Genomic DNA, 24,502 nt, shown 5'->3' with positions numbered 1-24,502 from the left:
AACAGGCATATTATTATTATTATTATTATCATTATTATTATCATTATTTTATTACTTTAAAAATGCCAATCCAAATTCCTACTCCCTTCCCTCCTCCCACTCCCCTCCTACTCCCTCAACAACCCTCCCACCCTATCCTCCTCCAATCCTAAGAGAGGGCAATGCACCCAACCCTGTTGAAAGTCCAAGGCTCTCCCTACTACATCTAGGTTGAACAAGGTATACATCTAAAGAGAACAGGATCCCAAGAAACCAATACATGCAGTAGAGACAAATCCCAGTGTCACTATCAGTTTTCCCTCAGTCTGCCCCAATGTCAACCACATTCAAGGGGACTAGTTTGTACCCATGCTTGTTTACTCCCACTCAAGTTGGAAGTGGTGAGCTACCTTTAGCTCAGGCAAACTGTCTCAGTGGATGAACCCCTCATGGTCTGAATTCCTTGCTCATACTCTCACTTCTTCCACTCTTCAACTGGATCTTAGAAGCTCAGTCCAGTGCTCTGGTGTGGGTCTTTGCCTCTGTTTCCATCTGTTGTTGGATGAAGGTTCTATGATGATATTTAAGATAATCATCAGTCTGATTACAGGGTAAGGCCAGTTCTGACACCCTCTTGCTTAGGGTCTTATCTGGGGTCATCCTTGTGGATTCCTGGGCATTTTTCTAGATCTAGGTTTCTTGCTAATACCATATCTTTCTGTAAAGCTTGTTGTGTTTTATAATTATCCTTGCACTGATAGATCCTTCTAAAGGACCCTTTTCTTCAATTACATGCTAAATGAAACTGCTAAACACTCCAATTATTGGAGAAGGAACATCTAGTTCAACACTGCATCAAATGAAGTAATTACATGATTGCCTGTTACATATGTGGATGAGAAGCAAGAGTAATAGGACACAGAAAGTTGGTTACAGTAGCATTCCAGATATTTTGTGCCATTTAAAAAGTTATTTTGAATTTTTTCAGGCACTAAATTTTTTAAAATACCCTTCTACCAAAACCAACCCCCCACCCAATACAACCAGTCAACCAACCAACCAACAAATAAACAAAAACAATTTGCATATCACATTGATATATTATGGTCATTGAAACCTAGAGGTCTCAATAGTTGTTATAGTGGGATGTTTGCTTCCCTTGCTGCATACTGTAACAGATGGGACCTTTATTCATCTAGAATAAGGTATTAACATTACTGATTTCTAAGAGTCTTTATATAAAAAACCCAAGAGACAGTTAATAAAAACAGCATAGAAAACATTAAAGAGCTGTTCTATTTGAGGCATTGAAAATGTGTAGTACTTAGAAAACTCTTAGAAATTTCCACATTCACTCTCTCAAGCCCTCAAAGAATGCTTCTATTCATTGTGTTTTTCAATAATGCTATTTACAACACTTTAAGAAGTTTATTCATAATAGTACATGCCAACAAATTTAATTAATGTTACATGGGATGTAGAAGAATCCACAGAAAGCAGATGAAAGAGCAGTATTGTTTTGAAATGGCGCTCTTTTGATATTTTAAAAGGCAGTGACTGCTTTTCATGGCGCCTAATACTGGCTGTTATATTGAATTACAGAATGAGGCTCCGTGATACTTTGTTTAAAAAAGTTTTCATCTATTGTTTCAGAGCCAGCACAGACACTCTGGAAACATAAATCTATATCACAGCCCCAAGAGAAGTTGGCCTGTTCCTCTATCTGCTTGCTGAGCTGCTTGCTAAACAAAGTTCCTTATCTATAACCTCTGTGTATCCTTATTTTTCTTATGGACTAACTGTGATCTCTAATATGTTCCATTATCTTTTGTTTCTGTATATCTTTAAAAAAAATCTTTGCCCATTTTTTCCCCTGGAAGGAAAGATACCAACTTGAATATATGTGCAGCAGATAGTCTTTCCCAAAAAGTCCCCAGCATGTTGTGTTCATTACCTCACTATGTCTTCCTCGTGTTGTCTTTGGAAAAACATTAGAAAGTGGAATATTAAAGAGTTTACTTACCTTCCTTAGACCATCAAAGGTGATTAAGATAGGCAGCAGAGAAATGTATGTCTTGCTTCCTTCAAGTCACCTCCAAGTATGCCCTGGTGTTGACTGGGATTCAGGCTCTTGCAAACAGAGATGGCCAGATCTGAACAAAAAACAGGAATCTGGATGTTTCAGTGATTTCCATGATTCACCTACATGCCATAAATGTTGAATGCTCACTGTCTCAAAATATTATATAAAAATCACAGCATTTTTAAGGATGTAAAAACCAAAATCCTAGTTCCCTTAATCCTTAGAAATTAGCTGTTTCCTTTTTTACCATTTTAAGGTCTGCCAAAGATGCTTCAGGATTATAGCTAACTAAGAAAGGACAATAGCTGTGCAGTAGAGACCTAACCTCCTTTACATTCTGTACCAGGATCTGTTGATGTATTCCTCAAGAAGGACTTCATTGACATATTGTTGACTAGCATATACTTAAATGGAGATAATTCCTTAAGGCTAACACCTAAAATTTCAGAAAAAGTAAATACTGTGGAAGATGGAATCTGATCCACCCAGCTCATAGGAAGCCAGCAGTAACTATAGCCTCTATATTCGGGTTGAAGTAGAAGAATTACAAATTCTGGGCTATCCAAGGCCACTCAGAATAGAAGAAACTAGGACTGTAGATTCTGTTCCATGCTAATGTGTTCTCCAAGTGTGTGATAGGCTATGGTCTAAGTTGACAACCACAAAATTAATAACAATAATCATTTTGTTGGAAAGTAGGACATCTGTGTTAATACAAGTAACATGAAGGATGGTAGGATTAAGAAAGAGCCCTCATGATCCACCTCTCCTTGATTCCTCATCCTTAAAGTAAATGGCTTTAACATGGTATGAATAGTTTTGTCTCAAATGTATAAGCATGTCCAAATATTTATATGTACATTCATAGATATGTATGTATCTAAAATTACAGAAAGGTAAACTTGGGGGCAATAGAGATTGTTATGTGGTCAACACTCTTGTGTGCAATTGTGAAGAATGAGTTTTAAATCCCAAGCACCCACCTAAAACCTGCATGAGCATGGTAATCTAGTTATAATTCCAGCCCTCTGAAGGGAGATACAAGGAAATGTTAGGGCAAAATGGTTCACCAGATTAGCCATATTGGCAAGCCCTGGGTTCAGTGAGAGATTCTGCCTCAATGAATATGGTAGAGAATGGTCAAGGAAAATCCCCAGCATCAGTGTTGGGCCTGTGCGTGCGCGCGCGCGCGCGCGCGCACACACACACACACGAATATGCACACATACACGTGAGAAAAAAATAAAACTCATAAATAATCTCTCCAATATGGCATTCATGAGAGAAGAATGGCACAAGATCTTTCTGAACAGGTTAGACATCTTGGCTGCTTCTTATCTCATTTGGTTTAGTCTGTTGACCTCAAGGAAAAGAGAGCATTTAAAATATTGGACAATAGTCACTAACAGAAGGAATTCACATTCTAACCTGCCGTTTCCCACACTTTGTCTAGCCAGCAAATACCAGCTCTAATTACAAATCATTTGAGGGATTGTGTGTTTTTCTAACTACCCATGGTTTGCCTACTTTTTAGGAAACATCTTACAGATACGGCTGTGATCTATATTACCCCTTCTATATCATGTTTTTATATTTTAAGATTTCTTATCTAAGAGTATACCACAGGTACTATAATGAATTCATGGAACTCAAAAGCCAATACAGTTTCTCTAGAACATTTCTTTTAGGATTCCCTCTATGACACAGAAGGATCTTTAATCACATTGCTGGAAAGACCTGTCACCTGGTTCATCCCCACTAGTGACCTCATCATCCAGTGACCTTAAAGCTGTCAAAATTCCTATATGGTATAGGATTTAACAGTCTAGAAATTATTATATTGTTTTATTGTTTCTTTTCATGGACTATCATTTCCATTCTAGAGAGGTGGCATTTTATCTAGGTTGCATCTATATTTCTGTCTATGATAGTACACAAAACTGTCACTTTATAATATCTGAACATTATTCTTTGAGACATTCTTGCTGCCCTGCAAACAAACATTATCACAAACATTTAGCTCTCTCTCTACCCCTCCCAGTCATTAAATTGTAAGCAGATTTGAAAACGTTACTGCTTCCCCTGTCTTCTGCCCCTGAGTTTACTCTGTCAAATATTAGCAGTGTTGCCTCTTCCTTCCCTGATTTTTAGATATTTACTTCTCATAAAGAGAAAGCACAGAACCTCCCTCCATTTATTGTGTTATAGTTTTAATCACTTGTTCACATGTCACTGGGATTTCTGCTCCATATTTTCTATGTGGGGATGCAGAGAAATCCACATTTATTGGTTATCTACTTCCAAGTACTTTTTCTGAGACTTTATGTACATTATCCCATTTAATCCAGTGGTGTTTTGGGAATGTGCTTAATTCTTGATATTAATTCATAGAAAAGGAAACTACAGGCAGGAAGAAATAATCTTCCTAGGTTTGCACAAATGCTGGGCCGACAATTTGAGCACAGGAATATGTCCCTGAAGTGCTATGCTGTGTTTGATGTCAAACAGTCTACAGTTTTTTGAGGATTATGTGGATTTAAATAAACTTGTTTTTATTTTTAGTATATATTTTCTTGCCTCTAATATGAAGTGACGAAATTGGAATGGAGTAAGTTTCTAGTGTTAATGCTGTAAGAGAACTTTAAAGACTAGGTGAAACAGTATTAATGGGTTGTTAGAGAATTTAAGTCTAGTCTTAACTCATTGCCTTCAAAGTCGTGAATGTTAAAATGAAATAGCTTGTCTCAGCAAGAAGGTATTAAATATGAGCATGCAATACTAAAAATCACTTCTGCAGAGCACAATTGAGTTATAAAACAAAATCTGAGATGAACTCTTGGATAGTGACCCTCTTTCTATTTGGCACAACTAAGAGAGAGCATTTTGGAACTCAGCTGTGCCGTTGTCACTCATCCTCAGGTGTTCCAGATTGCCTATGTGATCGTGAAAGCAGCCAACTCCCCTCGGCCTGGAAACTGGATTTTGGAACGTTCCCTGGATGACGTGGAGTACAAACCCTGGCAGTATCATGCAGTGACGGACACCGAGTGCCTGACCCTCTACAATATCTATCCCCGCACTGGGCCACCATCCTATGCAAAAGATGATGAGGTCATCTGCACTTCGTTTTATTCCAAGATCCATCCTCTAGAAAATGGAGAGGTAAGATGGAGAAGCTGTGCTGAAGCACATTGAATATGGTACAATAGCCCTCATCAGAGACATGAGCATAACAGCAGTTAATGTCGGAAAGGTTTTAAATGGGATTTAGCAAAAGTAGATTTAAACGTGTTATTAAATCAAGAAGAAAACCCAAGGTGATTAGAATGCTAATCACCTTCCTGTGTCTCTTCTCTCCAATAAAGATCAGAGATGAGGAAATGGGTTTTAGTTAGGAAGCCAGAGATTAATTTTACATCTGAAGAGATATTCCACAGAATGGCAATTGTTAGTGACTAGGGAAAGACTGAAGACCCAAAGAAATTCCACAGTATATACACACAGTCTGAGGATAGAGACAAAAGAGGGGAATTGTAAAAAGAAATCAAACAAACCAAAACCAAACATAATCCATATAAAAAGAAATTATGTCATGTTTTATATGAATTTCTGCTGTCACCATGGAGAGCTGCAGTATGATGTTATTGCTATAGTGAAGCCTTCCTGAAAGTTTCTGTGCAGGTGCTTCGGCTCTCAATTATATGCAAGCATTCATAATTCAGGAGTGTTCAGTTGCCCGGTAGTGTTTCCCTTTTTCTTTTCAGTTTTGGAGATAATATTTTGGATTTTATTCATTAGTTCTAAGCCATGGATTCAAGTTATGACTTGCGTTATGCTACTTGTGTGTTCTTGGTCCAATTGCTTAAATTCCCTGTGCCTCAGTTCCACCTCCTATACATTAGGGACACTAGAAATAGTTAAACGTTAGCTGGTGAGCACGATCAAGTGAGTTGTTGTAACCATAGCTTTTTTTAATCATACCTTACATATGCTTAGAATACTTTCATTAGCCCGGCTTGAACAAAGTCCATTTGACAACTGAGAGTTGAGAAGCTCATGCAATTTGATGACACACGATTGAAAGTAAAGTCAGTGTGGATATGCGACATTCGGAGACAGAGATGAGTGATTGGTAGACGTGGAATGGGAGAGCACAATGTCCAACAACCAAGCATGCTGCAGAGTACTCATTGAGTACTTACTATTTCTTGGTGTGATAAGGATCTGGCGCAGAGCTGTAGCTAAGGCTATTGGACTTCACAGAAAGGAATTGTCATGCAAACTGCTAGCCTGGAGAAGATCCAAATTGAAATTGTATTTCTGTTGAACGCATATTTCAGCATCACAAAGTCCTAACGAAAACAATCTTATGTGGAATGCAATCTGTACCCTATCCGCTACCCTCTCCCCAGTCCAGTATCTGAGGACCATGTCATCTTCTGCAAATACATCTAGAAAAGCCACATTCCTATTCCATTATCCCCACCATAGTCAATCTGGATCGCCTCTAAATGCTTTTGGGGATGAAGTTCGGGTTTTCAAATGTCTGCCAGACTCCTTTTTGGCAACTTAATCCTACATATTCTATCTCAAACTTCATGCCCCAAAACAATATCTGTGATGGAAAAACCCATTCCAAATGGTGTTCCCATCAAATATCTCAATAGAAGTCAAATGCACTAAGTCAAACAGCTGTTCAACCTTTGTGCCCAGATATAGCTAATTCAAGAACAGTTCATTTTAGAGAGAGGGAAGTGTGGCATGCAGAAAAATATATGGATGTGAGATGAATTTTATTATTCCCCTTTCTCTTCCAGTTTTTACCTAGGACTAACAATTGTCTAATTCTTTACCATTTAAGATATGCTCTAATTCAAATGTTGGTTGAGCAATATAAAGTATACCTAGATTGCTATGTATTGTATAGTTACGTGAGTAGCTCCTCCTTGCAGGTTATAGATGGTTTTCTAACATTTAGATGACTTCAACCTTCCACTCCTTTGTTTTCTTGTTTGTTTTCCTTCTTTTCTAGTTATTTGGGGGTGGTTTATAGACACATTGCCATTTAAGTATATGACATACTTTGAATATATCTCTCACAATCTCACTACCACTGGCTATTAACCTCACATTTTCTCATCAGTTTCCTCCAACTAGACAGCTATATATATTTTAGGTATAATGCGATTTATCTCTGAAATCTAGGATCTACAGACCATACTCCTTTGTTTCTTTAACTGGCTGCCATCTTTATAGATGAGACAACATCCACTAAAAGCATAGAGGACCCTTTCCCTAGAAGGACAATAGAAGGGACAAAATTTCTGTCCTTCTCCTGAGGTCCTAAGGACAACCAAAGAACAGTTCCATCAAAGCTTACCCTGGGGGAACCAATGAGTTTATTGGACTTGAAGACCATGGATGAGAACTTTCTTGGGAAAAGACTCTGTAGCAGCCATGCTGGAAAGTCTCACTCAACACGCAGGATGATTTTCCTATAGCCGCATAGACCAAGCTCCCTTTCAATTAACATCCCCATTCCATATATTCTATCATAGCACATCCTTTGGACACCAAGGCCACATACAGTTAATATAGAATTACATACAAATGGCCAAGAGGAGTAGCCAGGATCTCAAGTGAAGGTTTACTGCCCCCCCCCCCATAGTACCTCCTTCAAGGAAAATGGCAGTAGTCAAGAAATCTAGGATGATAGTGGCTTGTAAATAGACACAACTGGTCTAATGAAGATGACAGCTGTTTGGCTGAAAGGCCGTTCCTCCACACCACTACTCACTGAATAAGACTAAGCAAAGGTAATCCCAGATTTTCCTATTATGCTCTTCCTCAAGTCTCTTTGACTCTTACAGGAACAAAGCTGAAGTAAGGAACAGAGACTTTCAAATACTCCCAACAGAATGATAGGATTTAAGAATAAGACAAGCCAGATGGTGGTACATGCCCTTTAATCCCAGCACTCAGGAGGCAGAGGCAGGTGGATCTCTGTGAGTTCAAGGCCAGCCTGGTTTACAGAACAAGTTCAAAGACAGGCTCCAAAGCAACACAGAGAAACCCTGTCTTGGAAAGGGTTAAATAAATTAAATACCAGCTTCTCCTAGACTTTTCCTTCATTTTATGGAGTTCACTTTGTGGAACATGCGACTTTCAGAAAGATTAAGAGAAGCAGACATGATTCTGTGACTGCTTCCGCATGTATTGCTCCTTTCGGGCTTTCCTCTCCAATTCCAATAAAAAACAAATGAACACATATTTGTCACTTTGTGCCTTACATTTGTGTCTCTCACTGGAGAAGTCTATAACCTTTGTCCATTTCCTCTTTTGTGTACTTCTATAAATAGTATGCTATACTTTTAATGTATTAAATTGTGCTCAGAGCTGGGTATAAATTATTGAAAGTGTTAACAGACTTTGTTTACAGTAATTTTCAATTTCTAGAATTTCTCTGGTTCATTTCCAAATAGAAGTTTAGAGTTTCTATGTTTCTCCTGGAATTTTATGTTTATTAAACATTTAATTTAGGGAGCTAGAGAGATGGGTCAGTGGTTAAGTGAACACAGTGTTCTTGAAGAGGAGCTGAGTTCAGTTCTCAGCACCTGGGTCAGACTCACAGCTGTGTGTAACTCCAACTTCAGGCGATCTGATGCCCTCTGGCTTCTATTCAAACCCACACTGACATGTACATAAACACACACATATTTAAAAATAAATAGAATATTAATTTAATAGTATAATTTGTGTTGAACTTATCAATATCGTGTCTTTATTTCCTAGAGTACAACGTTATACTTATTTGAAAATTTTGTCTAACAACACGATGCCTGACCTTTGGGGGTTGTATTTTGTTGCCCAATTACTGTCTGGTTCATTTAATGTTGTCTATATCCACGCATACATCATTACTTTGCAGAACAAAATTGTATTTGAAAAGTGTTTATGGAAATAATTGAAGGCCTGGGCTATCATCTTCCTGTGAGTGTTTTCTGATGCCTCTACCCATCCCACATAGCAATCTGGATGCTCTTTTAACAGTTTACGGATTTAAATTCCTGGGACACTGAGATGAATAAAGCCTTGGCAGAACCTGGGGACAGCTGCTCTAATTCCAGTTGCCCTCACTCCTGGGCATCCTGTCTTTGGTGTTCAAGCCAACAGACACGGAATCTACTAAGTCTCAAGCCCTTTAAACTTCAGGATCCAACTTTTACTCTCTTAAGCAGGGCCACCAAAGCATTTCTCAGACTTCTCAGCTGTGTCTTTAGGACAGGAACATGCCCACAGGACTGAACTCATCACAATGTACCAGCACCTCTCTGGACATTATTTTTCATCCTCTCGGTAGTGCTCAAACGGTTTTACACAGATGTCCTTGTGTATTTTATGTCATTTGGTTGGTTGGTGCCATTGGAAATGTTTGTCTTGGTTATTTAACCCACCAGAAAGAGAATCAAAATCATATACAATTTTTTTAATTTTTGAATTCTGTTAAATTTACATAATTATAAGATACAAAGAATCATGACATAGTTTTACATGATGCTGCTATAAGTAATGTCTTACATAATGCATTTGTCAAAGCAAAACAGTCAAACTTCAGTAGTACAGCATTATGAACCAAAGTCCTGACTTTATCCAGATATTTGCTAATTTCTCCATTACTGTCTGTTTTTCTCTTTTGGGATTCAAATCAGGGCATAACATTGCATCCAGATTTGAATTCTCCTTCATAACATCTGATTTGTAATACTTCTAAGAGATATTTTCAGACCCGTTGAAAAGGTATTTCGTAGACTGTTATTCCGTTAGGAACTGCCTGATGTCTTATAATTAAATTGACCTGCTAGGTTTGAGGAAAGAATTCCATGGAAGAAGCAGCTGTCACATGTACCTCATATTTAATTTCATGTACATCTTCTCTTTATTCATTCATAAGGTTATGTTTTTAGATAACTTTTCATTTGGAACAATAGTGTCTATATGTTCACCACAATCTCAAATATGTGTTTTTGACTAAGCATAGAATGATCACTTTTATTCAGAACTTCATAATATCCTTTAAGTATAAAATGAAGTCATAATTAAGAAAAAAGATAATATTAAAGTTTATCAATGAAAAAAGACATGATGAAATATACATATCTTAATTATAATACACCTATATAATACTTTCCTTAGGTTTAAGATAGAGTATGAATAAGATATCATTTTCTCATAACCAATATCCAAGCCAATGATGTAGGTTATATTATTACTTGTTTGGAGACATTTGGAGACATGCCAAACCCTCAAGACATTCTAAAACATCATTTCAGGAAGATAATACACAATTGTCAGATCAAAAGTTATCTAGGTTAATTCACCAGTAATCTAATAAAGGCCAGACCTTGGGTCTGACCTCCGTGCCCAGGATTTGGTACTGCCTTTGTTCAAGCCATCAATCCTGACTTCTAGCTTTTCTCTGACCTTTATCGTCTTGGCTGCATCATGCCTGCCTGTTTATTTGGACTTTTTTTGCTCTGGCACCTGACTTATTACTTTCGCTGGCTTTTCTCAGCACACTCTACATGGTTTTCAAGAGATCAAGAAATGTTTACCATGTGGCTTTCCTGTGAGAGAACCTCAGGGTTGCACTAAGTTCCCAAGATAACAAGGTTCAACTACTAGCAAGAAAGAGATTAACTCTGCATGCTGGGCTTGAATCCCAAGGGAGCAGCGAAGCTCACTGTGAGCTGTGATAATGCTGGTGCACCAAGTATTAGGGCCTGGCATAGGAGGGAGATGGAGGACCACAGGGGGATAACCTGTGTGTTGTTACTCAGGCTGAAAACCACGGGAGGCATTGAAAAAAAAGTCTTTAGAGTTTAATTTTAGAAAAGTCATTTTGTATCATCAGTGCTGAGAGGACTCAGCAGGAATTTGCTTTCCTCTGGTCAGAAAGAATGATCTGGAATTTAGTAATAGGCTTTGCAGGGTATGAAACTGCAGACCACAGGGAGTCTCCATTAGTTTGTGAGCCCAGCCACAGGAGAGAGCTCTAATGGGCACCCATATGCAGACATGCCTCCCCACTGAGATGCAAAGACTCCCTCTACCATTCTACAGAGAGGACTGTAACTATGGGAAAGCAGTTGCTCGAGAAACCACTGAGAACTGTCTACATGGGCGGCCACTTGGAGACACCACTGAGAAGTTGGATTCACTTGTAAATCTTATAAACCACTTCCTAAGGATTATTTTTGAGGGGTTAGAGTCTTGTACATTAAGTGCATATGAGAAGGACTTGGGAAGCATGTTTTAAACATGTGCTCCTAGTGCCTCTGATTCTGAAGTCTCTACTACCTTGCTGTTCAGACAACTCCAGCTTCCGCAGTCCCTGGAGTCGGGACCACGAGGGATGCACCCACCCACTGAGACAGTGGAGCTGATCTATTGAGAGCTCACCAAGACCAGCTGGACTGTGACTGAAAAAGCATGGGATAAAACTGGACTCTCTGAACATGGCGAACAATGAGGGCTGATGAGACGCAAAGGACAATGGCACGGGGGTTTGATCCTACTTAATGTGATGGCTTTGTGGGAGCCCAGCCAGTTTGGATGTTCACCTTCCTAGATATGGACGGAGGTGGGAGGTCCTAGGTCTTACCACAGGGCAGAAAACCCTGACTGCTCTTTGGTCTGGAGAGGGAGGGGGAAAGGAGTGGGGGGAGGGGGAGAAGGGTGGGAGGAGGGGGCGTAGGGGGGGAGGAGGGGGAGGGAAATGGGAGGCTGGGAGGAGGTGGAAACTTGTTTTTTTTTTCTCCTTTTCTCAATAAAAAAAATAATAAAAAAAAGAACACCATAAAGGGTTACTTAAGCAAAGAACATTGATAATTTGTAACTGAAGGAAGACAACAGCAGATAGTTCTCAGGAAATCTAATAAGCGGTAGTGACCAGAGTCTTTGGGTGGTTTAGAGCTAGGTAAATAACTATACTGGGTTATTGATCATTAAATAGGGGGAGGAGAGAAGAATTGTATTAACAGTGTTTAGGAGAATGCTCTGTATAGATGGAAAATCTTTAGAGATCCAGAAGTCAAAATTGTAATCAGTGTTTTTTATGTATAAGCAATGTTTCCTGTCCTGTGGCTGGATTATTACTCTTAATTTATTTACATAGTAACTGAATATTCATGGTTTCTATGGTGATTTTGCTTCAACTTTCTCATACCCAGACCTTTAAGTATTGACAAATGATTTTCTTTCCTTATTACTACAAGCCTTCCCATCACACAAGAGTGCAACTTAATGGGACTTAGATTCCTTTTGAGTTTGCTTTTGAAATGTGGCAATCTCACATAAAAATCCCTGGAGGCACCATCATTAATTCTTGAAGACATTCTTTTGAAAAACCATATTTATAGTTTTGATATTATTTTGATTTTTTATGTGACAGAATTTTATATAGTAAGACAGAATATTTTTCATTTTCTTTTCATCACCCAATATTATGCTGATCCTTAGAACTGAAAATTACTAGAGAAAGAAGACACAAATCCATCACATTAAAAGTGTTTCAGAAATTCTCCTTTGATGTGATATTGTCATGGATGTAGTATGATTTCATGTGTGACCTTCTATGGAAATGAGGAATTATCCCTTTTAAGTGATTCTTGGAATTGTTCCCTTAGGAAGAAGCAGGGAGACATTATCAATTCCTTTCTGTTGAAAACTAAGATTAAAGAAAATAATTATTTAAAATTTTTATATATCTCTCCCTGTACATAATTGTCACAATGACCAACTATGGTTAGTCAACAGCCTATAGCATGGAATGGCCACCTGGCCCTGAAGATTATGAAACCATCTAGTTCCTCTCCAACTGTAATACAGAGAGCCCTTGAAATAATTTGTTTATAAAGCATTACACACATAAATAATATAAATAATTTATTTAAGGTGTTTTTATTCATTGTGCTTCAGAATACCCTTTCTAATAAAGACAAAATTGGGGAGATTGCATTCTTCCTTTTTCATTTTAGTCCTTACACTTTTCCTTTATGTACACACATTAATAATAGTGTACATAGTAAGCAGCAAGTGCTTTTTAAATTCATATAGTATCTTCACAAATAAAGGTAATCAGAGGAACCCATTGACAAGAGTTGATTTTTGGGAAGATAACACTAATATACAAGAGAGTAGTTATGGAGTTGAATGTATCAGCACCTGCTGAAAAGTACAAACCTGTTGCAATCGGTGAGAAAGTAAGGAACTGTGGGAGGAGGCACACTGATGCTGAATGCTCTCACTTCATGTGACTGACATAGTTCTGCCAGCAAGTAACAATGGGACTTGTAGGGACAAGTTGACAGCCAATATGTGTCTAGCATATTCTTATGGCCAGAGTGAAGGTCCTAATAGTTTATAGCAATGATTACATATAACCCTATAACATGATGATCCATGGTTACTGTAGCCTATCCCTATCTTAGAAAGACTGTACTGGATGAAGAGCAGGGAGCATCCAGAAGAAGGACCAGGCAGTACTGCTTTGTGGAGAGACTGTGTGGGGCTGTAAAACCATACTGAAGACATAAATGAAGCAAGCAGTCCTGTCTACATAGAGAATGAACTATGCATCTCTGCATCTGCTTCCATAAGCTACTATGGTGACAACTGAGGTAGTCAATCTGATTACAGGAAAAGGGCAGTTAAGGCGCCCTCTCCACTATTGTTTAGATTCTTAGCTGGGGGAGAGAGAAATGGGATTGGTATGTAAAATAAAAAAAATAAAATAAAGAAAAAAGGAATGAACTGTAATGAAGAGAAGAGAAGAGAGGAGAGGAGAGGAGAGGAGAGGAGAAGAGAAGAGAAGAGAAGAGAAGAGGGTCTTAAGTGCTCTTGTGAGGTTAGCACAAAGCCAGGGAGATAATAATAGCTCTAGTACTTATAGCAGTTGACTTTTATGAGAGATGTTATCTGATGGGTGTATAAATAGATACTCACGTACAGCAGGCTCATGAATTGTGCTTATATGTGAGACAACCAGTATCATCTTTATACTACCAGCGGATGTGGGAAACCACGAGTAGAACTGAACCCCTATGCATGTGATTTTTTTATTATAAGCACATCTTTATAATAAAGTGTAATGTATGAATAGGCAGGGTAAGAACAACAACCCTAAACAATAAAATAGAGCAATTATAACAGCATGCTGTATTACAATCGATAACATCATGATTTTTGTGTCTTGGGTCATTATTGATTTACAGTAAGGACACATTGAATATAAGCTCAATGGACACAACCACACTGACTTTCAAAGAGATGTTTCCTTAGTGACTATGGGGCAAGAACACACACAGTGTGATACCAGGATGGAACAGGGTTGTATGAAGTCTTATCATGCCAATGGTGACTAACATCAACACACAATTTGAAATTTATGAATTGCTTCTAAGATTTTTGATGTAAAGTTTCTGGACTATTGTTTCAATTACCCATGGAAAGCAAAATATGGATAAATGCATCTACTTTCTTTACAACTGAGAAGAAAGTCACATTGAGAAGGTGACTAACTTTTCCAGGGTTCATAGCAACCACATAAATTTTGGATCTGATTTGATTATATGAATTTTCCTGTGTGTTGAGTTTTCTGAAATACGTGCTGGGAGGCCCAACCCTCTGACAGCTCCTTTTTTTGTATGTGACCATGTTTAGGTCTGACTTTCACTGCAGTGCATTTTTGATTCTGAGTTATCATTCATCATGTAGCATTTAAAATCGCTTTAAATTGCTGAGCAAACAGGCCATTGATGGAATGACAGGTTTTTGTTGGAGGAGGCCACTTGTTTCATTCCCAGCAGCTCAGCCCTGAAATAATCAAACAGAAACTATATTATTTAAAACACTGCTTAACTCATTAGCTCTAGCTTCTTACTGGCTAACTCTTACAAATTAATTCAACCCATTTTTAGTAATCTGTGTATTGCTCCATGGCTGTGACTTACCAGCTAAAGTTCTGGGGTCTATCTCTGGCGGGGCTACATGGCTTCTTCTTGACTCTGCCCTCTTCCTCTTAGCATTCAGTTTAGTTTTCCCCGCCTATCTATATTCTGCCCTATCAACAAGTCTAAGATAGTTTCTCTATTTACCAATGGTATTCACAGCATATGGATGGGAATCCCACATCAGGTCTTATATGGTTTGGTGGGCCTCATCAGTTCTATTTAACATTACCCAAAATGTCTGATAGGCTTCCAGTGAAAATGTGAACCCCAAAAAACAAACAAAGAAAGTTAGTTAGTAGATGAATTAGCATCTTTATCATCAGGACTGTTAGCAGTAACCCTTTCGGTAGATTTGCTTTGTGGGTTTTAAAGTACTTCGTCATATATTTTCCTGTGGAGCCTCATCAAAGCATTGGAACATTTGAAGCTCATATTTTAGTATTTTCACTTTAAAGCTAGAGGCTAAGGAAGGTGTTTGAGGTCATGCAGTGACTTAAGTTCAACATTAATATCCGGTCCAGATCTTCTGATAGTGAATTCCATAAACAAAACCCCCAGGTCCAATCAGCCATTTTCTAAATGTGTTTGTCTATTGGTTCCAAGGGCTTGTGTAACACTGTATGGATAGTGAAGTGCCAGCCAACTGTGTCTGTTGGGGAAATCAGAAGGTGTGTCCATGGCCATTAATCAGTCTCACACAGGAAAGGTAATGCAGTATTATCTTTATTGCCAAAGTATTGTTGAAAATACACAGAGGAACTTGAAGCTATTAAAATAAGCTCTGCTCCATAGGGAAACTGTTTCGACACTGAAGCTGTTATCAAAAGTCCTTGAGACAAATAACCCAGGAGCAGAACGGTTATGATTGCACTTTATAAGCTAGCATAGAAAGATACCAGGAGCCACTACAGCAGGCCCCTACTGAGAGTTGAACTGGTACAGAAAGAACATTCTGCTGCAGAGCATTCTGGCCTGAGGACCTGTATCATTTTTGCACCCTACCAGACTAACTGCAACCAAATATTTTTACTGAAAATATATGAATAATAGCTTTGCTGAATTCTGCTACCTGGGGAGTATACAAGACACAGAGTTTACATTCCCCTGATGGGAAGCAAAAGTCCCAAGAGCTGTTTTTTTGAAAAAGAATGACAAACTTGGTAAGACAGCGACTTAGGGAATCACATTTTCCTCCTGTAAATCTGCTCTTAAGCTTCGTTTGGCAGGAATTAATTATTTTCCTATTCTACTGATAAGTGCTTCTAAACCCAGCCCCATTGTTAGGTTCCGTCACATGAAATTGCCAATATTCAACTATTTTTAGCCAACAATATGCAGTTTCATATGATTTTAACTACTGTATGCAAAGGCCTGAATAGGCATATGTGTAGAAATTTAAACTATCCTAAATATAGCCTAATTGTAGGCAGTGTTTTCACTGACATTATCGAAAGGATATCAAATTCTCTGCTGAAACAATAATTTGTAATAACCTACTACAGATACTTTATGACGGTCTTTTAATGGCTAAATTAGTGATATGGTAATAATAAGCTCAAGAAAGTTATATCAGATGTGTTATTTATTTTATGGGGAGGAGGCAGAGGAGGCATTTCCATAGGCTTAATCCGCTTCTTTCAGATGTTGTGGATAGCTGATGGATGTTGGCACAATACCGGCTACAGGCAATGAGTTTGGGCTCTTGTTTAGCCTTATGTACTGGAACGTGTGAATCTGCATATCCACACTTCCAGAATGTTGCAGTTCCCTTATATGTAACACGATCACACGTATAGACATTCAAATACTAGGATTGACAGCTGCCATCTTTGAATCAGCATTTCATCTATTTTTAAAACCTGATAGCCCTTGCAGCGACAATCCACTATTCTCAAGACATATTACCTTATTGTAAGATTATTGGTGAAAACTCTCAGATACTGTCAAGAAAAGTGTCTTTGCTTTTTGGAAAAGAAAAATCATAGCAGTGGTTTAATTTTGCTGTCTTTCTTATCACCATATTATTTCTGTGGATGAAAAGCCTTTGCTTTTCATTCCTACAATTTGTTATGTTGTACTCAGTTATCTCATAGCAAGATAAAGTTTCATGTTGAATTAGCTGTGGGAGAGCAGCTTACATTTTTATCACTTCTAAGCAAATGTTTTACTCAAAAGATAGGACACCAAAAATGTGGCTTGAATACAGCTTTAGTTCATCCAAAAGCGGCTCGCCATTGTAAAATTAATCACGAGTTTATATAGCGTGAGTAGGAGTTGATACTTTATTTTTCCATTTAGCAAATACTGAGAAGCATCCGCAGGACAAACACTGTCTTGGGTACAGAGATTAAAGTGTGTTATATTTAGAATCTTAATATAAGACATGAGATGCAGCAGAGAAAACATCTCAGAGTTTGGGAGATGGTGGCAAAGATATTTCAGGTACTGAAAGACATAAGAGAGAAATACAGGGAGGAAGGGAGGGAGGGACTGAGAGAGGGAGAGAGAGGTATGAATGAATGAATGAATGGGAATGGCAGGGACCTGTTTGGGAAACTGAGTGGTTGAGTGGTGGGGGTGGTCTGTGTCCTTAGGAATTGCTTTGACTCACCATGATTATTTCAGCTTTTGAATCACTGGATAAATGATTAAAGTTGCTCTCTGTACTGATCTATAAAACAACCCAAGAGTGAGAAAACTCTGGTTTTTCAACTTACTCTTAGAGGAAAGTAATAAAAGAAAAAAAGGCACCCACTTTGCTGAAACATATACAGATTTGGGGAGAAATTCTTCCTCATGCAATGGTCCCAGTTAAGCTATTGCTGAAATAGGAGTGGGAATGGTTATGAGTATAAGGGACAAAGCATTGTCTCTTGCTTTGCCTTTATTTTCATGGGGTGCTCACAAAATGTGGGATGTGCTCTTCATGGTGAAGAACTTCATCACTAGAAGGCCAATGCTTTAGAACCCTCTCTTTCCCTTGGTGATTTGATAATCCTTACCATTAATTGATAGCCTTTTAATAATTCCTCGAACAAGCGTATTTGACTCATAAGTTACTGTCAGAGATAAGCTCATACAGTTGTTTGAAAAGGGGCATAGTCTCCTTCCCAGGGTTCCATGCTAAGAAAGTCATATGTATTTCTCTTAATGGTGGGTACATAAAAGGGTTAGAGAAGCAAGGAACCCAGATATGGAGAGAAAGGTCATCAACAGAGCACCTAGATTTGTGTTCACATGTATACTGTAGTACCTGGAGTTGTGAGGTTCTCTAGGTACTAATTCCATTCACCAAGCTAAACTACTGAGGCCCAGCTTTTTATGTGGGCCACTTAAATCCAATAACAGCATGGACAGTGATGTTGCAGTCAATCACAGCATAAGCCATGATTGATTAATAAGAACATAGGAGATCTGAAAAAATTCTTAATTCCTCGTGACATTGTGGATGACATAACATCCTCACATAACGCTTTAGTCATGCCTGTGGTATTGCTGCTATGAGTAGACCTACTATGCTGCCAATTGCACAAATACAAAATTCATTCTATGATAAAACACAATGTACTCAGTGTTAATAATAGGTGACCACTTCTGTTTGTGTGTTTGTCAAGCTTATCAGTATTACTTAAGGTATACTCTTTCTAGTTATTAAATTATAGAGTTAATTGATCAAAAATATCCCATGCTTCATGTATTTGTGCTTTCTGTTTCTCCCACTATTTTCTGTTTGATTGTATCATTGAATCTGAACAAATATGTTGTTTCATTCTTCACACACATACTCCACCCACAATCAACCCCATATACAAAGATACCATCTCTACATATACAAACAGTACACAACATAAATATAGAGTGGCTATCTAATAGTGGGTAATAGAGTAAATACTTGTGAGTTATTACTATGGGTAATTTATATTATATTAGTGTAGTTGATACAAGTTCAAATTATATATTTATTTTTGTTTACGTTATTTGTATACCTATGAGAAGTTATTCTGTCAGATTGTATATATGCATGTTTTTTTATCTCTGTTTAGGACATTTTGTATATTTATATAACTTTTAGGATATACTTTCATTTTGCATTATCTATTACTCTTACCTCTGATCAAGATACTTATAGATTGTTTACATTTTGAGGTCATTGTCCTCCTTTGTTGCACATTTGTTTACAGATTATTTAATATCCTGACATGAAGGTTTAGTTTTTCAGTTATATAGATATTAAATGCTATAGGTCAATAGTTATTATGCTAGGCCTTAGCCAAAGTTAGTTGCTGCAACTTTGCAAAATGAGACATTGAGTGATTGCTCAGGTAGCTAATTGTCTCCATCATATATTGCTCACTTTGGAAGCTCCTTGATTGTACTTCCTGCCTGCTCAAGTAATATTATCGCCCTTCTCAGACCTTTGATGGGGTTGAAGATTAGATAGTAGTAGTTACTGTATTCTTATGATCTAGCCAAGCCATTTCTTATACAAGACCTAAACTCCATTGGATAGAATGTTTATTAAAACATTTAGCGTATGTTCCTTGATTAGTAATGTTTATGCTGGTTGTATTTCTAATTATATGTGATACCAGCCCACTTGGGTGTGGTCTCTGATACTCTAAAGGGAGTTGTAAAATGTGAGCCCCTCTCTTGCTTCCAGCTCCACTTCTGGCTGCTAGACTTTGTTCCTGTTTGCACAGGGGACTGTTATCTAAGACAGTGATCCATAAGTTTTCCCGTTAAATAAATAACCCTTTATTATTCATAATTGTGAACTGGTATGGGATTGTTTTGTGATTTCTATCATCAGATATCCCATGCAGATTTGTGGCAGTCAGGGCTATAATGGTCATACAGTTGTGACATCATCTACAAATGCAGTTCTTTATGCATGTCTCCATGCTAAGTAAAAATGATTGCAAAGTCAAACAACAATAATAAGAATTCTTCTGTGCTAATAGAAAGAGGATCTACTGTGGACAGAGAAATTTAAATTAATACAAAACCAAACAGAAAACATTACCTGCAACAACATGAAATTTTCCTGTGCTTGTTCCTGACAGAATCCCTGCCTAAGTTTGACAAGGCTCTCTGGTATCTTTGAGAGACCACCTAGGAGGAGATAGGAATGTCAGCTACCCTTGGATGTCCTCCAGCTAAAGAACACATGCAGACATAGGAGAAAGATGGTTCCAGACATTTTATTCCTATCCTAACACTGATGGTCCCTGTCCTTTTTAAAAATAGCATGAACAATTTTCAGCCAGATGATATTTCTATCAGCAAAAGCAACAAAAACTGAATGAGAAGCAGGAAGTCAGAACTCCCCATTTACCAACGTTTGTTTTGACACAGAGGAAACAACATCTCCAGGTCCTTTAAAACCCAAAAACTGCAAGTGTATCAAATCATGATTAATAGGATATTTGTATTTCCTAAATCAAAGGACTTGTATGTAATAAGGTAGATGTAAACTAGGGTTGAATGGATATAAAAATAAGAGCATGAGGAATAATAAGTATGACATATGCCAAACCAAACAACGCACAGATATTGTGGTCTGGAAGAAATACTGTGAGTTATTTTAAAAATCAAGGCCTGTATAACTCTGTCCAAAGCTCACAGCTGCAAAAGGGGAAGTAAACAAGTCCTATGGGAAGGCTGCATGGTCAAGGACAGCGGAAGACTCACAACTAAATGAACTTCTTGGATCCCATTGGTATCTTTATAACTCATACAATTCCCCAAGGCTGAACTATGAAAGAGCATTTGTGGGGGATAGGAATACGAGTCATTTTTGCTTGTTTGTTCATTTGGCTTTAAATCAGATACCACATTAACTTTATGCATTTGCTTTATAAGCCTATCCCTATAGTCTTCATGCAGCCATTGTCTTTCAGTGGGCCGACAGGTGTTTGGTAGTCGTCTCTGTTTAGGAGTCACTGCTGGCAGCTGTTGAGTTCCATGACCAAGGGAACCATGGTGCACTCCTGCATTCACTGTCTCTTTCTTCAGGTTACATGTTACAGAAAGTCATGTGTAAGGTCTCCTGTGAAGACCACCATCTTTGCATGGGAGTAGAAGGTGGTATCTGATTTATGAATTAGACATTCATGACCAGTAAACCAGCTAGCCTTCAAGTTTCCATTAAATTGATGACGGAAAGAGAACATTAGACTGCTGAAATATCTGTGTATGTGCTCCACGTACCTGCTAAAGCTCTACCACAAACCCAGTGACAAAGTGCTGAACTTTCCTTCTGAATACAAATCTAGGCATCACATAAGAGTCAGGCACACATAATTTGCATGACAATTTTTTATATCCCTCATGTACCTAAGAGATTCCCCAATTAATTCAGGAAAAAAAACCAAACACACTGCAGTAAATGTGCTACAGTGGATCCTAGAATATTATCCTGGGAATGGCATTATTTTTTCCACCTAGGAAACACTTAATGTGGCAATATTATCATGGCCTTTAGAAGAGATCTGTCCACATGCATGCACTAGATATAATAATCATTTTTCTGCAGCTGAATGCTTGCTCCCCTATCCAAACTGCTATCTCCCCTTTTGTTTGTCTTTTGAAATTGTTTCTCTGTTTGGTTTTCTTTTGTCACTGGCCTACTGGATGATCATTTTGTAACATCTGGATAGTTTCACATGAACATCTGGAATGGAATTTTTTGAACTGTCTGTCGCATGCAGACTACTTCTTGAAGAAGTGTATTTTCCCAGCTGTTGTCAAGGCATGGCTAAGCGACTGTACAGCCTATAGAATATAGGATGCACAAACTATGTTTTATCTGAAGCCCCATGAGTCTCTTTTCCTTCCCGTTGTCTTTTGCCCTGGTATAAATGGTTAAGATATGAACAACAGGAACGAGTAGGAACAGTCACAGGTGGTGTCCATGAGCTAGCAGACTTTGAAATCAGGCAGGTTTGGTTGCTGGGTCTGGCAGATAGTAATTCTGTAACCTTGAGCAATTTTCTAAAGGTCAGTGTCCTTCCTTCAAGATTTGAAGGATGACTAAAAGTCTACCAGGCTAGTTGTATTAAATGAGACGATTTAAACAATATATCTGGCTCAAAGTACAGATTCAACAAATAGCATCTGTTGTATTTATCAGAGTGTGCTACAGAACACAGCTTAAGATTTCTTCTTTTCCTGACCTCCAGTGGATTTAATGCATGTCATTTGTAGTTTGGTATTTGCATAAGGTTTTTAAGAGTACTTTTTAGTGATTTTCAATTGAATCTTCTCTGCTGAAATATTGTTTTTTATGTGGGAGAAAAGGAAGGAATTCAACTGTTTTTGTTTGTTATAAAGAACTTGGATGATTCCCAAGCTTCTTCAGTTTAGAATAGGAGGTGTCTTCACAGTGGAGAGTGTGTCTGGGCATTATGTCCCACCCTCAGTCAAGGGAGGTGCTATAGATAGCTGGTGGGAAAAAGAAGGCACTTTTCCTTAAGAGTTTCACCCTACAGTCAAACTCTGATGGAAGGGCCACACACACATTCAAGAATATATGCCTTTGCAATTGGGCTTAAAGGTAAAAACAGGGCACAATGTTATGTGGGTAGTAAACAGAGTGTGTCTGGGAATTGGTCAAAGGGGAGTGAACATGAGCAATTAAATAGATTGTACAAAATTCTGACATAACTAATTTGTAAAAATCTCTCAACTAAAAAATGAGAAGCCTCATTCTTGATTTTCAGACTACACGGTGATTTCCCCTCCCACTCCCAGATCATGAGTTAGCATAGTTTAGGAAAATCATCTTTATTTTGTTTTTGTGACAGGGTTTCTCTCTATAACAGCTCTAAGGAAAATGACCTTAATTTCAAAAATTTCCTACGTGTATTCAAAATAGAATGATTTTCTTCAATGAATTTGTTTATTCTCATACTTTCTGTGCTAGTTGGAAAGAAAATGGACTCCAAAGGGGGTGACACTACCAGGAGGTGTGGCCTTGTTAGAGGAAGTGTGTCACTTTGGAGGTTGGCTTTGAAAGCTTTCTTCTCAAGCTTAACTTAGTCTGACAGTCAGTTGACTTCCTGCTGACTTCTGGTGAAGACACAGCACTCTCAGCTCCAGTGCCATGTCTGCCTGAACACCGTCATGCTCCCTGTCATGAAACCTCTAAACTCTAAGGAAGCCACCCCAATTAAATGTCATGGCCATGCTGTCTCTTCGCAGCAATTAAAACCTAAGCTACTCCCTCTTAACACAACTCAGCATCTGAGCATGCTTTGGGTTCCATTCTCCTGATGCTTACAAGAATCTGTTCTCAAGTCAGGTGGACAAGCTAATAAAGAAGGGCAAAATCAATAAGTTTGTTAGAGTAAAAACATAGACCTCCATATACCTCGACTTAGTAAAAACATGGAGTGACATAAAGCAAAATGCAACATTGATACAACCAAAGAGTAAAAACATAACTAAAATATTCAAAATGCAGATTGGCTGTTCATCTAGGGTGAATTGGCTATTTCAGTGGAACCATGAATATAGAATTTTAGCGAAAAAAGGAAAAATGTTAAGTTATATTATTTCCTTATGTGATAAAACAGTGTGAGAGTATATGTGTGAATGTGTGTGTATGTGTGTATGTGTGTGAGAGGTGGGGGAGGGAGAGGAAGGGAGAGAGAGATAGAAAAAATCCAAACTTTTAAGACAAAACACTTTTAAGTGTTTTCCTGGCAACGCACTCTCCAAACAAATTTCAAATTTCAATGAAGTACTTTTGTGAAGACTTCAAGAAGCTAAAAGTACAAGGTTGTCAACACAGTGAGAAAGAAGAAAAAAAAACCTAAGCCTTCATTTCTACCACAAATAAGAAGAAGATATAAACACAGTCGTCATCCATTAGTAGTCCGTATGTCTCTAAAGAACTTGATAATGAGTGAGTTTCATTCTCTGACATACTATAATACTTTTACCTTAAAGAGCTCTGAAGATGGTGGGGAGAACGTGCATTTTTTTTGTTACAATTGTATAGGCAAATTCTAATGGTAGCACTACCAGACATGAGCTGAACACTAACCCTCTTCTCCAGGGTCGTCTTCAGTGTGAGTGCCTATAGGATGCATTTCTACTCAAATGGACAGCAGCCTGACTGCCACATACAAACATAATTTAAGACTTCTTATCATTAGAACCTTGTGATACAAGCAGACGTTGATCTCTTGCCAATGTTCCCTTGAACAATAATAGCTAATATCTTTTGCTTGTCACATTCTATGGTCTATTTTAAAGGTTTAGCAACAATATCCCATATAGTGGACACTATTATTATTTCCCATTTATGAATATGGAAATAGATTAGAACAATCAACTTGCTAAAGATTATGTGCCTTACTTATGATAAGCTGAGGTATGAACCCAGGCTGATGTAATAAATGTTGTCCTTAGTCACAATCATGAG

General features: G+C 38.0%; 1 protein-coding gene across 3 annotated transcripts in view; it reads left to right on the top strand.

The window, feature by feature from the left end:
* The window catches only part of Lama2 (laminin subunit alpha 2), a 583,059-nt gene that overhangs the window by 184,527 nt on the left and 374,030 nt on the right, over positions 1–24,502 (top strand). For all 3 annotated transcript variants that reach the window (XM_041653904.1, XM_041653903.1, XM_041653905.1), the window contains exon 4: positions 4,982–5,224. In XM_041653904.1, the coding sequence (XP_041509838.1) occupies positions 4,982–5,224 (243 nt within the window). The remainder of the gene's footprint in view (positions 1–4,981; positions 5,225–24,502) is intronic.

This window comes from Microtus oregoni, unplaced genomic scaffold, assembly GCF_018167655.1.
Source record: "Microtus oregoni isolate MIOR12 unplaced genomic scaffold, Mior012 000006F_ref0000085, whole genome shotgun sequence".
In the NCBI taxonomy this organism is placed as follows: Eukaryota; Metazoa; Chordata; class Mammalia; order Rodentia; family Cricetidae; genus Microtus; species Microtus oregoni.
Note: the sequence above shows the minus strand (reverse complement) of the source record. Positions and strands in the feature narration are given on the sequence as shown.